The sequence below is a fragment of the Stegostoma tigrinum genome, chromosome 15 (genome assembly GCF_030684315.1).
Source record: "Stegostoma tigrinum isolate sSteTig4 chromosome 15, sSteTig4.hap1, whole genome shotgun sequence".
Classification (NCBI taxonomy): domain Eukaryota; kingdom Metazoa; phylum Chordata; class Chondrichthyes; order Orectolobiformes; family Stegostomatidae; genus Stegostoma; species Stegostoma tigrinum.
Window position 1 is genome coordinate 65,151,160 of NC_081368.1, and position 16,768 is coordinate 65,167,927.

The 16,768-nt window shown below is 43.7% G+C and overlaps 1 protein-coding gene across 2 annotated transcripts in view; it reads right to left on the minus strand.

Moving 5' to 3' along the window:
- Positions 1-5,312: 5,312 nt before the first annotated feature.
- The window catches only part of LOC125458775 (sodium- and chloride-dependent neutral and basic amino acid transporter B(0+)-like), a 51,056-nt gene continuing 39,600 nt past the window's right edge, over positions 5,313-16,768 (minus strand). The window contains exons 9-14 of one of the 2 annotated variants that reach the window (XM_048544418.2): positions 15,162-15,287; positions 11,607-11,725; positions 11,192-11,291; positions 9,517-9,626; positions 8,076-8,246; positions 5,313-5,559 (exon numbers count right to left, since the gene is read on the minus strand). In XM_048544418.2, coding sequence (XP_048400375.1) covers positions 5,422-5,559; positions 8,076-8,246; positions 9,517-9,626; positions 11,192-11,291; positions 11,607-11,725; positions 15,162-15,287 — 764 coding nt within the window. In that variant the 3' untranslated portion in view covers positions 5,313-5,421. The remainder of the gene's footprint in view (positions 5,560-8,075; positions 8,247-9,516; positions 9,627-11,191; positions 11,292-11,606; positions 11,726-15,161; positions 15,288-16,768) is intronic. The other variant, XM_048544419.1, reaches the window with a different exon arrangement.

A 16,768-nucleotide genomic window follows, 5' to 3' on the forward strand; every position in this document is an offset into this window, starting at 1 on the left:
TTCATTCCTCAGTTCATACAAGGATGGATGCCAGGAAACAAGGGCTATCACCTCCAACTAATAGCTCTGGGAATCTGATGCACGACAGAGTTACAACGCTGGTTGTTCTTCTACCAGAGCCAAGAGGAACTGATCACAGGCCGCCCCATGATGAGGTTTCAGCGACTGGAGCCCTCTGGTGGAGAACTGCAGGATAGCCCAGAAAGGCTGGGGTGCTGAATCATTGTGGTATGCTGTGCCCCTCACAACCAGAGCTGACAAGTGGAGGAATGTCCCGGATGCAATAGCGCCTTGAGAGCAACTTTCAGATGGTGAGGTTGACAGTCAGGACATCCAAGAGACCATGACAGAGCCTACACCCCAACAAGCACAAAAGGCTAGACAGAACCTGACTGAAATGCAGGAATAATGATTGAGCCCGGGCATCCTTTCAATGTGTAACTTCCTGTTGGTCATATTACAGGCAGCCCCTGGGATTCTGGCCCACTGGGATGGCACGGTGGCGCAGTGGTTAGCACTGCCGCCTCACAGTGCTAGGGACCAAGGCTCAATGCCACCCTCAGGTGACTGTGTGGAGTTTGCGCGTTCTCCCCACGTCTGCGTGGGTTTCCTTCAGATACTTCATTTTCCTCCCACAGTCCAAAGATGTGCAGGATAGGTGGACTGGCCACAGGGAATGCAGGGTTACAGGGTTAGGATTAGGCATGGGTCAGGTGAACTCAATGGGCTGAGTGGCCTCTTTCCATACAGTGGAGATTGTATGCTGTGGACCTGGCCATTTCTGCAGTCCTTGAACTTTGCTGTTGCTGAATATCCAAATAATGTTGTGTGTGTGTGTGTGTGTGTGTGTGTGTGTGTGTGTGTGTGTGTGCATGGTTTCTTCAAGGGATCGCACTTTGAAATATCTGTACTTAGCAGATCCTCCTCACTGTTCAGGAGAAAACAGCGGGCAGTGAGAAGGGGCAGGGATATCACAAGATACTAAGGTTATGAGGCTTTAAAAGCTTCAGTATTATGCAATGTAGACCCTCATGCTAGAGCCAGTCCTGATGAAGGGCCACTAGACCCGAAACGTTAGATAGGATGGACAATGAAAGTCTTTTTCCGAGGATGGTGACATCAGGTCGTACGAGGGGGCATAGCTACAAACTGAGAGGTGATAGGTTTAAGATTGATGTCAGAGGCAGGTTCTTTACTCAGTGAGTGGTAAGGGCGTGGAAAGCCCTGCGTGCCAAGGTAGTTAACTCAGCCACATTAGGGGCATTTAAACAGTCCTTGGATAAGCATATGGATGATGATGGGATAGTGTAGGGGGATTGGCTTAGATTAGTTCACAGGTTGGCGCAACATCGAGAGCTGAAGGGCCTTTTCTGCACTCTATTGTTCTATGTTCTATGTTAAACCTGCTTTCTCCCCACAGATGCTGCCGAACCTGATAGGTTTTCCAGCAATTTTTGTTTTTGCCTCATGAAATGGCATCATGTTGGGATTATAGCTGAGACCCACCTTCTTTTCATCCTTCAACATTAATACTCAACTTTACAAGAATTCGAGTCGTCTGCTCAACTGAGCGTTTAACCAGAGAAAGGCAGGAATTTGTGGATGCCTCATTGTGCCCTAAGGGAGGTTGGAGATGTGAACTGTCCACTGGCCGTCTCCCAGCATTGGCTGGCTGTAACTCTCTCAAAAAGTCGAGAGATGGTACAAAGCAATGCCTGCGCTGATTCCATCCTGTCACACATGTGGGGTTGGGGGGTGGGGAGTACGTAAGTGTGGACAGTCTGTGCAGGGCAGGTCCTACCACTGCCACTGCACATTGCTTGTAGCCTCAGTTCTGTCCACATTAAAGTCAACCTGGGCCACAGTCAACAACAATGATCTATGACACCTGACGCTATCTCCCAGATGAGGATGGGGGAGTTTCTTGTGAACGATGAGCAATGCTGAGCCACTCCAATCTTGTTCATCCTTGAGATGGATTACCTCTCAGATGGGTACAACATAACCATGGTTCAACAATAATAATGACGCCAAAGCTGACATTTTAAGAGTGTGCTTTAGTACTTGCAAAGATGTGTCACTCGTGCCATTACATGCCCTTACTAAGGTGTTTTTTCTTTGTTCCTCATCTCCTCTACAAACAAGGGCATTGCTGACAGCTGGGGCCTTACACACAACTCCCCCAGCTGCCCTGGGAGACATAGCTGGTCCATGCCAGAGGTTTTTGGGCTTAGAGTTCCCAAGTTGTTTGAGAGTGCCTTGCCTAGATGCGGGTTCATCTGAAACAGAAGGTACAGCTCGAGGGTCAGGAACTTTGGAGTGTTCCTGTATGTGTAGCTTCTCTTGTCTAATGTTGGCACCAATCAGTGAGAGGAAGCTCGGGCACCCCAGAATGAGATGTCAGAGCTCCTCATCCTTCGTTTGCCTTTGATGGCAACACAGAGGGCCAATGCTACAGAGACGGAGCGTGGATTTTCACATCTCTAGCTGACACTGGTAATGCTGGGCCTTGGTTTCCATGGCCGCAGCCAGCTTGTCAATGGAAGCAACCAGAAGCACGTCCACCAAAGTCAACAGAGAAAGTTGGCTGACTCTTCCATCCTCCGACCCAGCTCACCACCCCGCCTCTGTCAAACCTGCCTGTTGTTGATGAGCCTGCCCTTCCATTGTGGTAAAGTCACCAATGGCTGAGAGCACTGGAGCATCTCCTCCCTGGGTTACAGTGAGTATTCGCTTTCTATAGCCCTTGGAGTGTCAGGGACCTGGGGCCATTCCTTCTTCCATGAGCTATGGAAACATGGCGGTGATGTTCTCACCAGTCTGTGCTCCCAAGTCTCATCTAATCTAAAGAGGTGAGCATGTCTGAGTTTTTGGAGGCTTCAAGCCTCACGCAGTCAAGTCTATGTAATGACTATCAAATCACTTTCATTCATTTCAACATGCGAGATCAATTTAAAAACTGAAAGGACTGTGGATGCTGTAAATCAGGAACAAGAACAGAAGTTGCTGGCAACTGTACGTGTGTGTGTGTGTGTGTGTGTGTGTGTGTGTGTGTGTGTGTGTCTGTGTGTGTGTGATCAATTTGTTCACTTTGTGATGTTCTTATGATAGAGTTTTTAGTTTTACCTTTTTGCTATAATTGTAACATTTGGCCTTACCTATTGGTTTATTCCTTCTGCTATTCTCTGACTTTAATTATCCATATTACATTTTTTCTCTCCCATCTTAGGCTAACTCTTGATATGCTGCATTACCTAAGCTTGATCCCTTACACCACCCACTTTGTTTAATTTAAAGCCCTCTATACTATCCTCGTTTCAATGTTCCTTGAATACTGGTTCCAGCATGGTTCAGGTGCAGACCAGGCCAATGGATCAGCCTTCACATTCCCCAATACTGATACCAGTGCTCCACAAACAGTAACACACTCCACCCACGCCAATCTTTGGGACAGGTATTCAATATAACATTCTATGTGATTTCTGGCAATTAATTGAATGTTACCCCAGCCACAATCCAGAGAATAGTACCCTCAAGGTTATGCACTTCACTTTGATGCCTAGTTCCTCACACTGTCTAAGCATGACCTCTTTCTTTGGCCTGCCTATGGCATTGGTGCTTATGTGTTGGGACCTCCCACATGAGATGGAGATGTTGATGGAAGGCACTGGGCAAGGGAACTTCACCAGTAGGTGGCGATGGTGTGGGAGGTCAGCTGGAGTTGAACTGGAAGGGTATCCTCAGTGGGGAAAGAATTGATGGGGAAGAGGGAGCAGACAGGAAAAAAGAATTCTTCAGTCTAATATCATATTCATAGTGTAAATAGATCTTGATTTATATTTAATTTCCTGACTTGTTTGGGATGACCTAATGACAGTGGAATAAAGAATCCCGCTTCATGATTTTTATGTCACCTGAGCATTCAAATCTCATGTGACATTTCTGGCACACTCAGCAGGATTCTACAGCGTAGGCATTACGTCATGGTAGATGAGGTTAAAAGGTATCTTGGAGAACTGGGGCTGATACCGGAGGAGTTGAAACCAGAGATGTCCAACAGGAGAGGCTGAAGTTGCTCCAGGGCTATTGGAGGATCAGGTATTGACAGGCAGACTTGAACTTTAGGGCCAAACTGGGCAGAGGATCCCCATGTGCATTCTCCTAATGCTATAAAGGAAGGAAGCAATGTGCCTGGTTAGATATTCTACTTGCTGATGAATAGGAAGCTGGACAGATTTGGGGAAAGACCAAATGATCTGATAATTGAAGACTGGATAGAAGATACACAGCTCTTTTTGATGATGGAATTTCGAAGTGAGATAAATCCACCAGGAAATACTGGGCAGAGATATCAATATTCAAAGAAGCTGAATTCAAATATGAGTCACGGCAGAGAGAGCTAGCAGCAGTTAACGTGAAAAGGATTGATGCCCATTCAACAGTGGAGTTTGAAAGAGTAAGCTCTGCAAGAGGTTTAAATCGCAGGGAGCAGAAAATAAATTGTTGGTTTAATACATGGAGTTTATTTTTTAATATTCATTTGTGGGATGGGAGCATCACTGGCTGGCCAGCATTTCTTGCCCCGTCCCTGGCTGCCCTTGAGAAGGCGGTGGTGAGCTGCCTTCTTGAACTGCTGCAGTCCTCCTGTTGTAGGTTGTCCCACAATGCCCTTAGGGAGGGAATTCCAAGATTTTGACCCAGTGACAGGAAAAGAATGGCAATATATTCTCAAGATAACAAAGTGTGGAGCTGGATTTACACAGCAGGCTAAGCAGCATCTTAGGAGCATAAAAATTGACATTTCGGGCCTAGACCGAAGCGGCGTCTAGGCCCGAAATGTCAGCTTTTATGCTCCTGAGATGCTGCTTGGCTTGCTGTGTTCATCCAGCTCCACACTTTGTTATCTTGGATTCTCCAGCATCTGCAGTTCCCATTATCTCTGATCACAGTATATTCTCAAGTCAGGTTGATGAGTTGCTTGGAGAGGCTTCTTGCAGGGGTGGTGTTCCCACATATGTGCTGCCCTTGTCTTTCTGTATGGAAATGGTTGTGTGTTCAGAAGATGCTGTCTGAGAATCTTTGGAAGTTTTCTGCAGTGCATCCTGTGGATGTTACTGAGTGTCGGTGGTGGAGGGACTGGACGCTTGTGGATGTGGTGCTGTACAACAAGAAGAAATATTGAGGACCCAAGCTTGATCTAGGGCCACATGAGAAAAATTGCGAGGGAGAAGCAATCAGCTGGACAGAACCCAAACAGATTCGAGCAGAAAACTGAAGATATAGGGCAGTGAGACTAAAAAAGTGAAACTGCATTTGGTGTACTTGGGACTCCCACTGAAGTTTTAATTGAAGTACACTAGAATGGTGGTTGATGTTAGGACAATTGTTTCCAAACTCAAAGTAAATGGTTGCTTCAAAATTTCACATTTCGTGTGTTGCCAGAAGCTGCACCCCATGAGGACCGTCTGTTGAATCAGGTCTTTTTCTGTACCTTCCCCCTCTGTGTTGTTCCAAGTACGGACCCCAATCAGGGGCTGACGTGCAAGCGGCAGAAATTTTCTGTGAAAGGAAAAGCGAAATGTTACGTTTCTACCTGATTTTAACCGAACCGTTAGCCTCTAACTGATTTGATTTGATTCATTGTAGTCACGTGTACCCAAGTACAGTGAAAAGCTTTGTTTGTGAGCAGTACAGGCAGCACATTAGCAAGCAAGGACATACAGAGCACAGGGTGCATAGGCAGAGTGAGGTGTACAGGTTACACTGCTCAGGAGGTGCGCGAGACAAGATCAACATTAACAAGATCGATGATCCTGCTTCTAATCAATTAATCCTGATTTTAATGTAGTGAGTGAATCACAAGCGGACGTCTAGGTGGTCCCATTGCTTCAGATGTGGACAAGGTCAGAAGTCACACAACACCAGGTTATAGTTCAACAAGCTTATTTGAAATCACACCTTTCGGAGCGCTCTTCCTTCATCACTTGTTGGACTGTAACCTGGCGTTGTGTGACTTCTGGCCATCATCTCAGTGCTGGGCTTAGTCGTGACAGTTTAATTTAACTGGGTGATTCATCCCTGCTCCGGGATTCATGACCCAGTCCTAGAATCCCAGTGTTGGCTCCTCCCTGTTTATTAAAGGGACCCCAGCAACAGTTGGAATGGCTACGTCCTGTTTTCTTTGGCACAAAGATATGAAAAAGCTGCCTTCAAACCCCTGCCTCCTATCCCAATCTCTGACTCCTTTCCCAAGGCTCAATGTGATGGGGTAGGGGTTGGAAGGGAGGGATTGATCCCCATGGAGAGAAGGGGGGCCAGCTGCCTAGTTGTGGCTGGAGTCTGCAAAACCAGTGAGTAGCGGTAGGACTCTCCTGAGAATATGGATACAGCACCCGGGGGTTTAATCTCCTAAAAAAGGAAAGGAAAGGTCAATCACAAAGCACCTACAGGTGACCGTCCCAACTCTCTGTCTACCCGAGCATTCTCCTGCACAGCATTGTCAAACCAAATTACCTTGCACCTCTACTCATCCATCTCTCTTGAGAACAATTCTGACATTGTAACAATGGAAAGGGAACGTTCATGCAATATACAATACATAGTTTCATAAAACAATATCCCAGCAACCCAGTTGAGGAACAGCTTGCACTCATTCTGATATTTTATGATCAGAAAAATTTCACTGCAGAGAAGGAGCCTCTGTGGCAGAATGATTGCAGTGTCTTTTCTATTTCATCTTGAGTTTAGAATGCACTTTACTTCAGGTCGAGGGTGTTAAATCCAAACAAAAGGAAGATAATATCAGATCAAAGGCACAGTACAAAGTGATCTGCTGCTCAGGCCGGTAGGCCTACACACTCAGAGGATGATATATCAGAGAATTGTGAATTAGAGATTAGTAAGGAAATGTAACAGAAAATGCAGAGGCCATGAGCAAGGCATATGAAAATGACTGAAATATTTCTCTCATTATGGCAAACTGGAATTACCTACTGAATTCAAAATAAGCCTGTTACAGGCAGAGGCACATGTCACGTTAGGGAATGAGGAAACAGCGGAGAGCTTAAACAAATATTTTGTACACTCCAAAACAAGATAAAGTATAAGAAACACTTTTGGAGATGGCGAGGAACCAAAGGTTGAACTTTACCACAAGGACATGCATCCCAATCCGCTATCCTGCCACTGGTACTCGCCTTGGAGAGAAATAACAGCCATACAATAGCATGCTTGACTTTGGTAAATACAGTGTAGAGTATGGAATAAAAGACCGTAGGCACATCTCTCCATTCGTGAAAGGTAATTGGTTCCATACAGCTTGAGGATAGTCACACCACAAGCATGGGATAAGGTGAGGGGACAGGATCACCATGGACAATCAGAGCCAGTACAGAACTGAATAATTCTGCACAGTTGGCATTATTCTGTACCACATTCTGGATGTTTAATCAGCTGAGCTAACTGATGCATCCCTCGAACCCTGGAAATAAATAAATCTCATTTAAATTGCCAGGCAGCATGAAATTCTTATACTACCTGAATGGGTTAGCCGCACCTTGCTTTCGGCCTTGTATAATATTTCTTTCCACCAGTTTTGATGCATTGACACTATTTAAGTGATGGCATGAATAAATATGGGTTCAGCATGCAAAAACTTAACAGATTACCCGGGAAAACAGCATAAAGCCGAAAAAATTTGTTTGTTTATTATCTCAAATTTTCTACTGACCTGCTGAAAAAGCAGTACAAATTGGGAGACCAGAGTTAGAATAGAAGAATTAGGGGCAGGAATAGCCTAATCAACTCCTTGATCCTGCTCTGCCATTTAATGGCTGATCTGATCTCTGTCTCAGCACCACTTTCCTGCCTGCTACCCAAAAACCATTAATTCATGAGTAACTAAAAATGTCTATCCCTCCTTAAATTTGTTCAATGTCTTGGCATCCACCACACATTGAGTGCCACAGATTCGTAAACCTCTGTCAGAAATAATTTCTCCTCATCTGTTTTCAATTGCCCCACATGTGGAAATATCCTCTGTGTCCTCTTTGAAATTTATTGAGGAGGTTCCTTACCTGCCACAAAGTGGAGCCCTCAGCTTTGACAACTCTCACCACGGCCACAATGGGGACCCACATAATACAGAAGATGATCATACACCAGCCCAGTGCTAGTGCCCAGACAGGGTATTCAACAGGTCCATATGTTGGAGGGGCAAATGTTGCTAAGGACCAGAACAAGACTACCTGTTCAAGATGATGGCACAAAACAAAATCATGTGCAGAATGAGAGTGATGACCACCAGCTTGATGGCTGAACAGTACTGAAAATAAAACATTACGAAGTTACATGCAACATAAAAACAGGCCATTCAATACAACAGATCGATGCTAGTGTTCAAGTTTAAAGCAATAGCTCTCCCACTTTTTTTTAATTCAGTCATGAGATGCAGGCAACGCTGGCTGGGCAGCATTTATTGCCCATACATAATTGCCCAGAGGGCAGTTAAGAGTCAACCACATTGCTGTGGGTCTGAAATCAGATGTAGGCCTGACCAGGTAAGGATGGCAGTTTCCTTCCCTAAAAGACATTAGTGAACTAGATGGGTTTTTTCAACAATCGACGATGGATTCACTGTCATCATTAAGACTCTGAATTCCAGATATTGATCAAATTCAAATTCCACCATCAACCATGGGCAGGATTCGAACCTGGATTCCCAGAATGTTCTCCCATTGCTGTCGATCTAAGTCTATCTGTGTAATCTTTCACCCTTTTTCCCTTATGCACCAATTTGGCTTCCCCTCAAATATATCTCTCCTATTTGCCTGAAGTGTGTCTTGTGTTAGCAAGTTCCACATCGTTTCTGCTCCTCGATTAAAGAGTTCTCTCTGGGCTTCTTCCTAGCTTCACAAATGACTGACCTGTGGTGTGTTCCCTCTTACACTCAGTGCATGCCACACATCCTAAGTTGTCTAAAACTGTAGAAAATGCAATCAATCCCCAAAATATCACATCGCTTAGAAATGTAACATTTTGCTTGTACTTGGCCTGGCCGCCTGTACTGTCTCGTACTACATAATGCCCAGGTTAACAGTTTGGCTATTCAGGGAGCAGCTTTTATCCCATCATCATGGGTAGGGAGTACACTGTACCTGTTGGATAGGATTCTATCTGTGGAAACTCCTTAACTACCTCCCATTAGCTCCCCTGCCTTGCTTAGTAACACATTCTATCCCTGTTTCCCTACTTTGCTCTGAGTTGTGACTGACTCTGGAGAAAACTGTACTATTTTTCCCGATCCCTGAAGCCGGTGCGGGTCCATACTACTGAGGTGGACTACCACGGCAGGAACATGTTGCTTAGATACAGTAATTCAGGAAGCCTTGTTTCCTGCAAGTTTCCATTAACTGCAGTTCCAAACTCTGCCAATGTTGATGTCTCTAATCAACATTAATTTGATATTTTAATAAGTTAGCAATAACTTTGTTTAGTAATAATGTAACATCTCCATACCACCATCAAACACGGGATAACAAAACTCCAACACATTCTCCACCACATCCAGAAGAGCCAATTCCTTTCCCCGATCATCATCTCAATGTCCTTGGTGAATCTGTTTATCCCTGTGATCAACAAGGAAGCAAAGAGGCACCATCACTCACTTTGTCCTGTCTTCAGGGCTGCTTGTTTACTGTCAAAGTTCATCCTGAAGGAGCCTCTCTAAGAAAGAGAGATAATGGGAACTGCAGATGCTGGAGAATTCCAAGATAATAAAATGTGAGGAGGCTCTAAGAAAGACGCATGTTTCTGATCTGTGCTGAGATGGGCGGACCCGTTATCAGACTGGGGGAGGACTGACCATCAAAGGTTGTCCTGTGATAATAAAATGTGAGGCTGGATGAACACAGCAGGCCAAGCAGCATCTCAGGAGCACAAAAGCTGACGTTTCGGGCCTAGACCCTTCATCAGAGAGGGGGATGGGGTGACGGTTCTGGAATAAATAGGGAGAGAGGGGGAGGCGGACCGAAGATGGAGAGAAAAGAAGATAGGTGGAGAGGAGAGTATAGGTGGGGAGGTAGGGAGGGGATAGGTCAGTACAGGGAAGACAGACAGGTCAAGGAGGTGGGATGAGGTTAGTAGGTAGGAGATGGAGGTGCGGCTTGGGGTGGGAGGAAGGGATGGATGAGAGGAAGAACAGGTTAGGGAGGCAGAGACAGGTTGGACTGGTTTTGGGATGCAGTGGGTGGAGGGGAAGGGCTGGGCTGGTTGTGTGGTGCAGTGGGGGGAGGGGACGAACTGGGCTGGTTTTGGGATGCGGTGGGGGAAGGGGAGATTTTGAAGCTGGTGAAGTCCACATTGATACCATTGGGCTGCAGGGTTCCCAAGCGGAATATGAGTTGCTGTTCCTGCAACCTTCGGGTGGCATCATTGTGGCACTGCAGGAGGCCCATGATGGGCATGTCATCTAAAGAATGGGAGGGGGAGTGGAAATGGTTTGCGACTGGGAGGTGCAGTTGTTTATTGCGAACCGAGCGGAGGTGTTCTGCAAAGTGGTCCCCAAGCCTCCGCTTGGTTTCCCCAATGTAGAGGAAGCCACACCGGGTACAGTGGATGCAGTTACCACATTGGCAGATGTGCAGGTGAACCTCTGCTTAATGTGGAAAGTCATCTTGGGGCCTGGGATGGGGGTGAGGGAGGAGGTGTGGGGGCAAGTGTAGCATTTCCTGCGGTTGCCTGTGCTGAGATGAAGAATGGAAAGTGGATCCTGGGAGGTCACAGGAAGCATCATGCTTACGCAAGTTGTTCTGCTTTCCCACCTGCCTTGATGATTGGGAAGAACTGAACACGTACAGCAGTTACCTGCAGATAAACTTGGGATGAAGGCATTTGAACAACTTCCCCATGAACAATTAACAGGAACATGCTAGCAGCAAAACTGACCCCAACCACAACCAGCTGTAACACAGCAATACAAGGCGTTCACACATGGTTGGTGCAGGGAGCACTGGAACTACTCAAGGACAGATCTTTGACAATTAAAGAGGGTACACTTCTAATCCCATTGTCTTCCCACGTGAAGATATGTCATTCAATTCACTCATCTTGTGTTTTCTGAAGTACCATGAAAACCTGTGCCGGAAATTTTATCTGAATTACTTCCTATTGTTTCAGTTCTTTCTCAACTTACCATACAGCCAGCTTACACCCATGAGTTCCAGCAGCGTTATTATAATGGGGACCCATCCCACACAGAAATGATCAATTAAATTTATCCAGTAAATTCCAGCCTGAAATGAGACATGATCACTTGAGAAAACCACAGCAGTCTGATACACAAAATATGTGATTACTGTGACATAAAAGTTCTGTGCTTCTATTCAAGTACAATCTGAACTCAACTAGGATCTCAGGCACTGTATTTAGTAACAGGAGACGGGGACGGGTCCATGAGTCCCGCAAAATCATTGCATATTATTAATAATATAGCAAAATAACCGTCATCAAAATTGCAGTTTTTATTTCGGAATAAATTGTAGTTTTTGACTTCCAAGCTATAACTAGCAATACATAAAAACTCACCACAAATTATCAGAGCAACATACCTGTGTTACACTCACAAGGCCAAGCAGATAAAACAACATGCAAATGCCAGTTGTCAGACAAAAGCGCTTTGGTCGCAGGTATATAGGAAACCTGTCCAGCAGAGTTGTTATGATTTTTTCTGGGAAAATGAAAATTGCCGTTTGCAATCAGTAATTAACTAATAACTTACACAGTCCCACAGTTTCCTGGCCAGGAGGTACCAAAGCTCAGCAGAGCAGAGGAGCAGATGTAGACACATTCCATTTTATCATGATAATAAAATGTGAGGCTGGATGAACACAGCAGGCCAAGCGGCATCTCAGGAGCACAAAAGCTGACGTTTCGGGCCTAGACCCTTCATCAGCTCTCTGATGAAGGGTCTAGGCCCGAAACATCAGCTTTTGTGCTCCTGAGATGCTGCTTGGCCTGCTGTGTTCATCCAGCCTCACATTTTATTATCTTGGAATTCTCCAGCATCTGCAGTTCCCATTATCTCTGATACCATTTTATCATGAGTCTGCTGTCTCAATCATTGGAGAGACTCTCAGGCTTTCAATCCTTTACAGTATTCAAACTGGAATATTATCACAAGGGTCATTTGTGGTTAAATATGTTTGCACCAAAAACAGAGATTTGACCATGTTGGATCTGTGTTTGGTGAGACACAATTGAGACCTGGGCAAATAATACCTGACCAGGGGAATCAACACAGAGTTATAATGGGTAAACCATGTCTAACAAACCTGATTTGAACATTTTGCAAGAATTAACATGATAGATAAGGGAGTAATAGATAAATAAGAGACATTGGGTTCTGTTCAAGAGCCCATTAAGAGAAATGTAAATATATACTATGATCTCTGATAAGCATGCGACATTGGTTAGCAAGTAGGGAACTGAGAGTAAGAATAATACTTAATTACTGTATTTGGCAGGATGTGGCTATATGTTTTCAAAAAAAATTCTGTACTGCGTTATCAGTTTTTCACCAATGACTTAAATGAAGAAATGCAAAGCCATGTATTAAAGTTTGCTGACAAAATGAAGTTTGGTGGCATGATAAGTCATGCAGAAAATTGCAAGGAGATATGATTAAGTTAAGTGAAGGAGGTAAAATGGTAGATTGAGCTCAATGTGATAAATTTCAAACATCCACTTTGGATTTAAGATATGTGAACATGTAATAGAAGTGAGACTCAACGGTTCAGGCATAAAAATAATTAAAAACATGATGGACAGCTCCAAAAGTAATCTTAGAAGTTTAACTGAATCTTGTCTTATATTTCAATGAGCTGAAATAGAACACAGTAAACATTATGTTACAGCTGGAGTATTGAGCTCGGTTCTGTTTACCGTTCCTCTGGAAGGATTATATTAAACTCGAAGGAAGTCAAGTGAAGGTTTATCAGAATTACATCGGGGTAAAATTATGAGGAGCTGTAGTGTAAATTAAGCTTCTAGACCCTCTAGTATAGATGATTATAGGTGAGATGTGTAATGCGGTGAAAGCATTTGACCGAATTGAGTCCAGTGGGAAGTTCAGGAAAAGAGGAAATAACCTCAAAATCTCAGCTTGACCGTGGAGGGGTGATGGCAGGAAGTACTTCCTCACACCAAGAGTCACAGAAATTTGGAATTCACTCCATCAAAAGGGTGTTGAGGTTCAGGTTCAGTTGGAAAATTTCAGAACTGAGATTGACAGACTTGTATTAGACAAGGATATTGTTTCTGTGCTCCTGCACAAGAATGGTGGAAGATGAGATGAACTGGGAGAGGATTAAAGGGAGAACTGAAAGAGACCAGTGTGGGAATGAGACTGAGTGTGACTGTGTGGGAGAAATCCAGATAAGAAGCAGTGAGAAGGTTTTATATCATGGATAGGCATCTGAGATCTGTTACATGGTCTTCCTGCCCCATGTAGTTTCTTCAGGATGCTACATTTTGTCTTGCATGGCTTTGTGCATATAGAGTGTCTCTTGCAGCTTCACTTCAAGATTAGGATTTCTGGGACTGTGGAGAAATTGGACTCACTGTGGAGAGTCAGGAAGGAAGAGAACTTTCTGGATCATTCATTGCAGAAGGTGATCAACCCACAGGCATTGAGGGGTCAGTATAATAACCTGATAACATATAGAAGAGCAAGAAGAAATAGGAAATTCAGGAGTCCTTGAGAGATATACCATTCCCAAACAAATGCACCTTTAGAAACTGCTGCACCATGCGTGCTCCGCTAAGAGTCTAAACTCCCATATAATTTAACTTGTTGTCACATTTGGGAAGATGTATGACAGTTTATGGTGTTATAATTAATATTTTTACTTGTGATCTGTTTTGCCAATGGCTCAATGTAATTTGTACAAGCTAGAAAGATGTCAGATGTTGTTGGTTATTGGTCTAGTTGACTGAATTTTCTTTCCGATTACAGCAATGTATTTTCCGAAAAGTGTGAATGTATGTTTGTAAGCAGTTCCACACATGCCATTGTTTCTATGGATATCATTGTTTCTGTGCAGAGTGTGAATTAAATGGGCGGGCATGGGAATGCAATGCGTCAGAAGAGAGGGTATTAAGTATGGGTGTGGATGATGTGTCGGCATATAGCGTTTGCAGGGCCATTGGGATCGAGGGGATGGCATGAGTCGGCATGGAGAGGTACTGAGTGGTATTAAATTCAAATAGACTACCGGGGTCATGGGTTCAGGCATGAACTGGCATTGAATTGGCATGGTTGGGTTGGGAAGGCAAGGATTGAGCCCAGAGGGCATAAAATGCAATCAAACAACTAGGATACACCATAAAGTCCCAAGGCCAATCTGTTTAAACAGTTTACCCCAGCATCAGGCAGACCACACAGGCACCTCTGATGCATATCTGGACACAGTGGATTTCACTTCAGCTCAAATCCCGTCCATCCCAGGATGGAAAACAGTGTAATTCCAGGCACTTTCTCCTGAGGCCGTGTGACATGATGGGACATTTCCTGAACAGAGCTATGCATCTTGTTAACACAAGCAAACCATACCATTACACTGTTCAAAAGGGAATTGAGCAAAGGTGTGAAAAGGAACAATGAGAAAAGATACATGAGAAGGGTAAAAAACTTCAATGTGGATAGCTGGAAGCAGCTTATAAAGGAAGAAAATGGTCTAGGCCCGAAACGTCAGCTTTTGTGCTCCTGAGCTGCTGCTGGGCCTGCTGTGTTCATCCAGCCTCACATTTTATTATCGTGGAACAGCTGGGCTGTGGTGGGCTTAGTGGCTTCCTGCAATTTGTATTAACTTTATTGTTTTGTTAAATATATCTAAAATTTGAAACTGAGCAATTAATTTTTGCAATAAATGTTCTGGTGAACCGGAATTATTCTGAGAGTTTTTTTTAAGTGCAAGGGTGATTTCCTTTGAATTTTAATGAGGTTGTTAACTCATTTAAAGCAACCTCATTCTTGACTAAGACAACAAGCAGATAATTGATGCAAGGATATTGAACATTCATCCAACCATTTACTAAGAATACTTTATCATCTTCTTTTATAATTCAAAGCCACACAGAAAATGATTAAAACATGTCGTTCTTACCCAAAGCTGCAAACAGAGTGTCGATTGCCAAAGTCACCAGCATGAGGAAAAATAAAATTGACCATAAGGGTGCCCACGGCAACTGTGCAGCAATCTCAGGATACGCAATGAAAGCCAAACCAAAACCTGATATGGTAAAAGTAATTGTGCTGTAAGAAGAGAATAAAGGTCCATCTAACTTAACCAACAATGTCTTAGAAGGCCACTCTTGAAACAGTGACCATTGTACCATTTTCCCGTTATCAATCCATCTCGGGACACCATTGAGTAATATTGTCAATTCAGTACCAGATTTGAGCTGTGGAAGCATTTCCAAAATGTTATTTTCACAGTGTGCGTATTTTTCAAAACTATACATTGACATTAAATATTGTTTCAATTTTTTTTGAATTGCGACTAATTATTAACTCGACAACTTTTTTTGAGAACATGTCTAAAACCTAGGACTCAATTTTAAATGCAGCTAAGGCATACTCAGATAGTCCATTCCCATTCATATGTAGCAGCTAGCTCATTAATGTGGTGCCATATGGTTCTTGACCACTCTGGACAGTTGGCTTTATCTATGCTGTCCGACTGCTGCATGCATCAACAGGAAGCTGCCCTGCTTGCAAGTGTTTAATTCTACTTTAAGACAGACCAGCTCCTCAAAGGCCAGGTTTATTATCACTGCACAAAGTGACGTTTCAAAAGGCCATCTGCTCTGCATTAGTTTTGAATAAAATTTAACATCCCACAGTGAATACAGGTTTTCAGAGAATGCGCTAAATGTCTTGATGTATAGGAAACAAAATATTCTATCTAACTAGGGGACAAGAGGCACTCCTGAAATACATGGAAAAGGCAGTAGGAGAAGTAATAGTTGGATTCATTCCCAGATTGTTGCTCCGAAAATGTGGATGTCATGCAGGAAGATCTGACACAAATGTCCTGAATGATTTTGCCTCCAAATGACCTCTAAAAATAAGTTGGCTCACCAACTTCTCAATTCCCCACTCTCATAACCTTTAACCACGATCAGGACTTAATGATAAAATCCATGTATTTTACCCTTGCAGTCTCATTGTATTGGAAATGTTTCAACTGATCAACTAATTTGGAGTTATTCGGGCTGCTAAAACACATTGCCTCACAAGTAAACCCTTGAAGTTCTATCTTAAAGCATAGCCAGTTCCCCAAATAAAAGACAGGTTTGTCCTGCCCAACCCATTTTCTTCCAAATTTCATAGCTTTCCTATAAGTACACCCATGACTACAACAGCACAATCCATTGTTACAGCTCATGCTGTGCCTTTTTTTATATAGCTTTAGAGATTATCGACTCACCCAGCAACTCCCTTCTAATATACAAACCCACTCCTGTGACATTCTCCTCTTTAATCCTCTCCATAGTGAGTTTTTTTTTCAGCACTTCTATCCTGTAAGTGACCTTTACTGAGTTGAGGCACCTTCTAAAATCACCTGATGGTGACCAAAGCTCTCACATTTTTCAAACTTTGAAAACTTATGATTACCTCACACAACATCTATGTAAATCAATTCCATGGTCATCAGGAACAGTGGAAAGTGGAAATGATATTTAAGAATCCATGCATTAGTCCCCACGT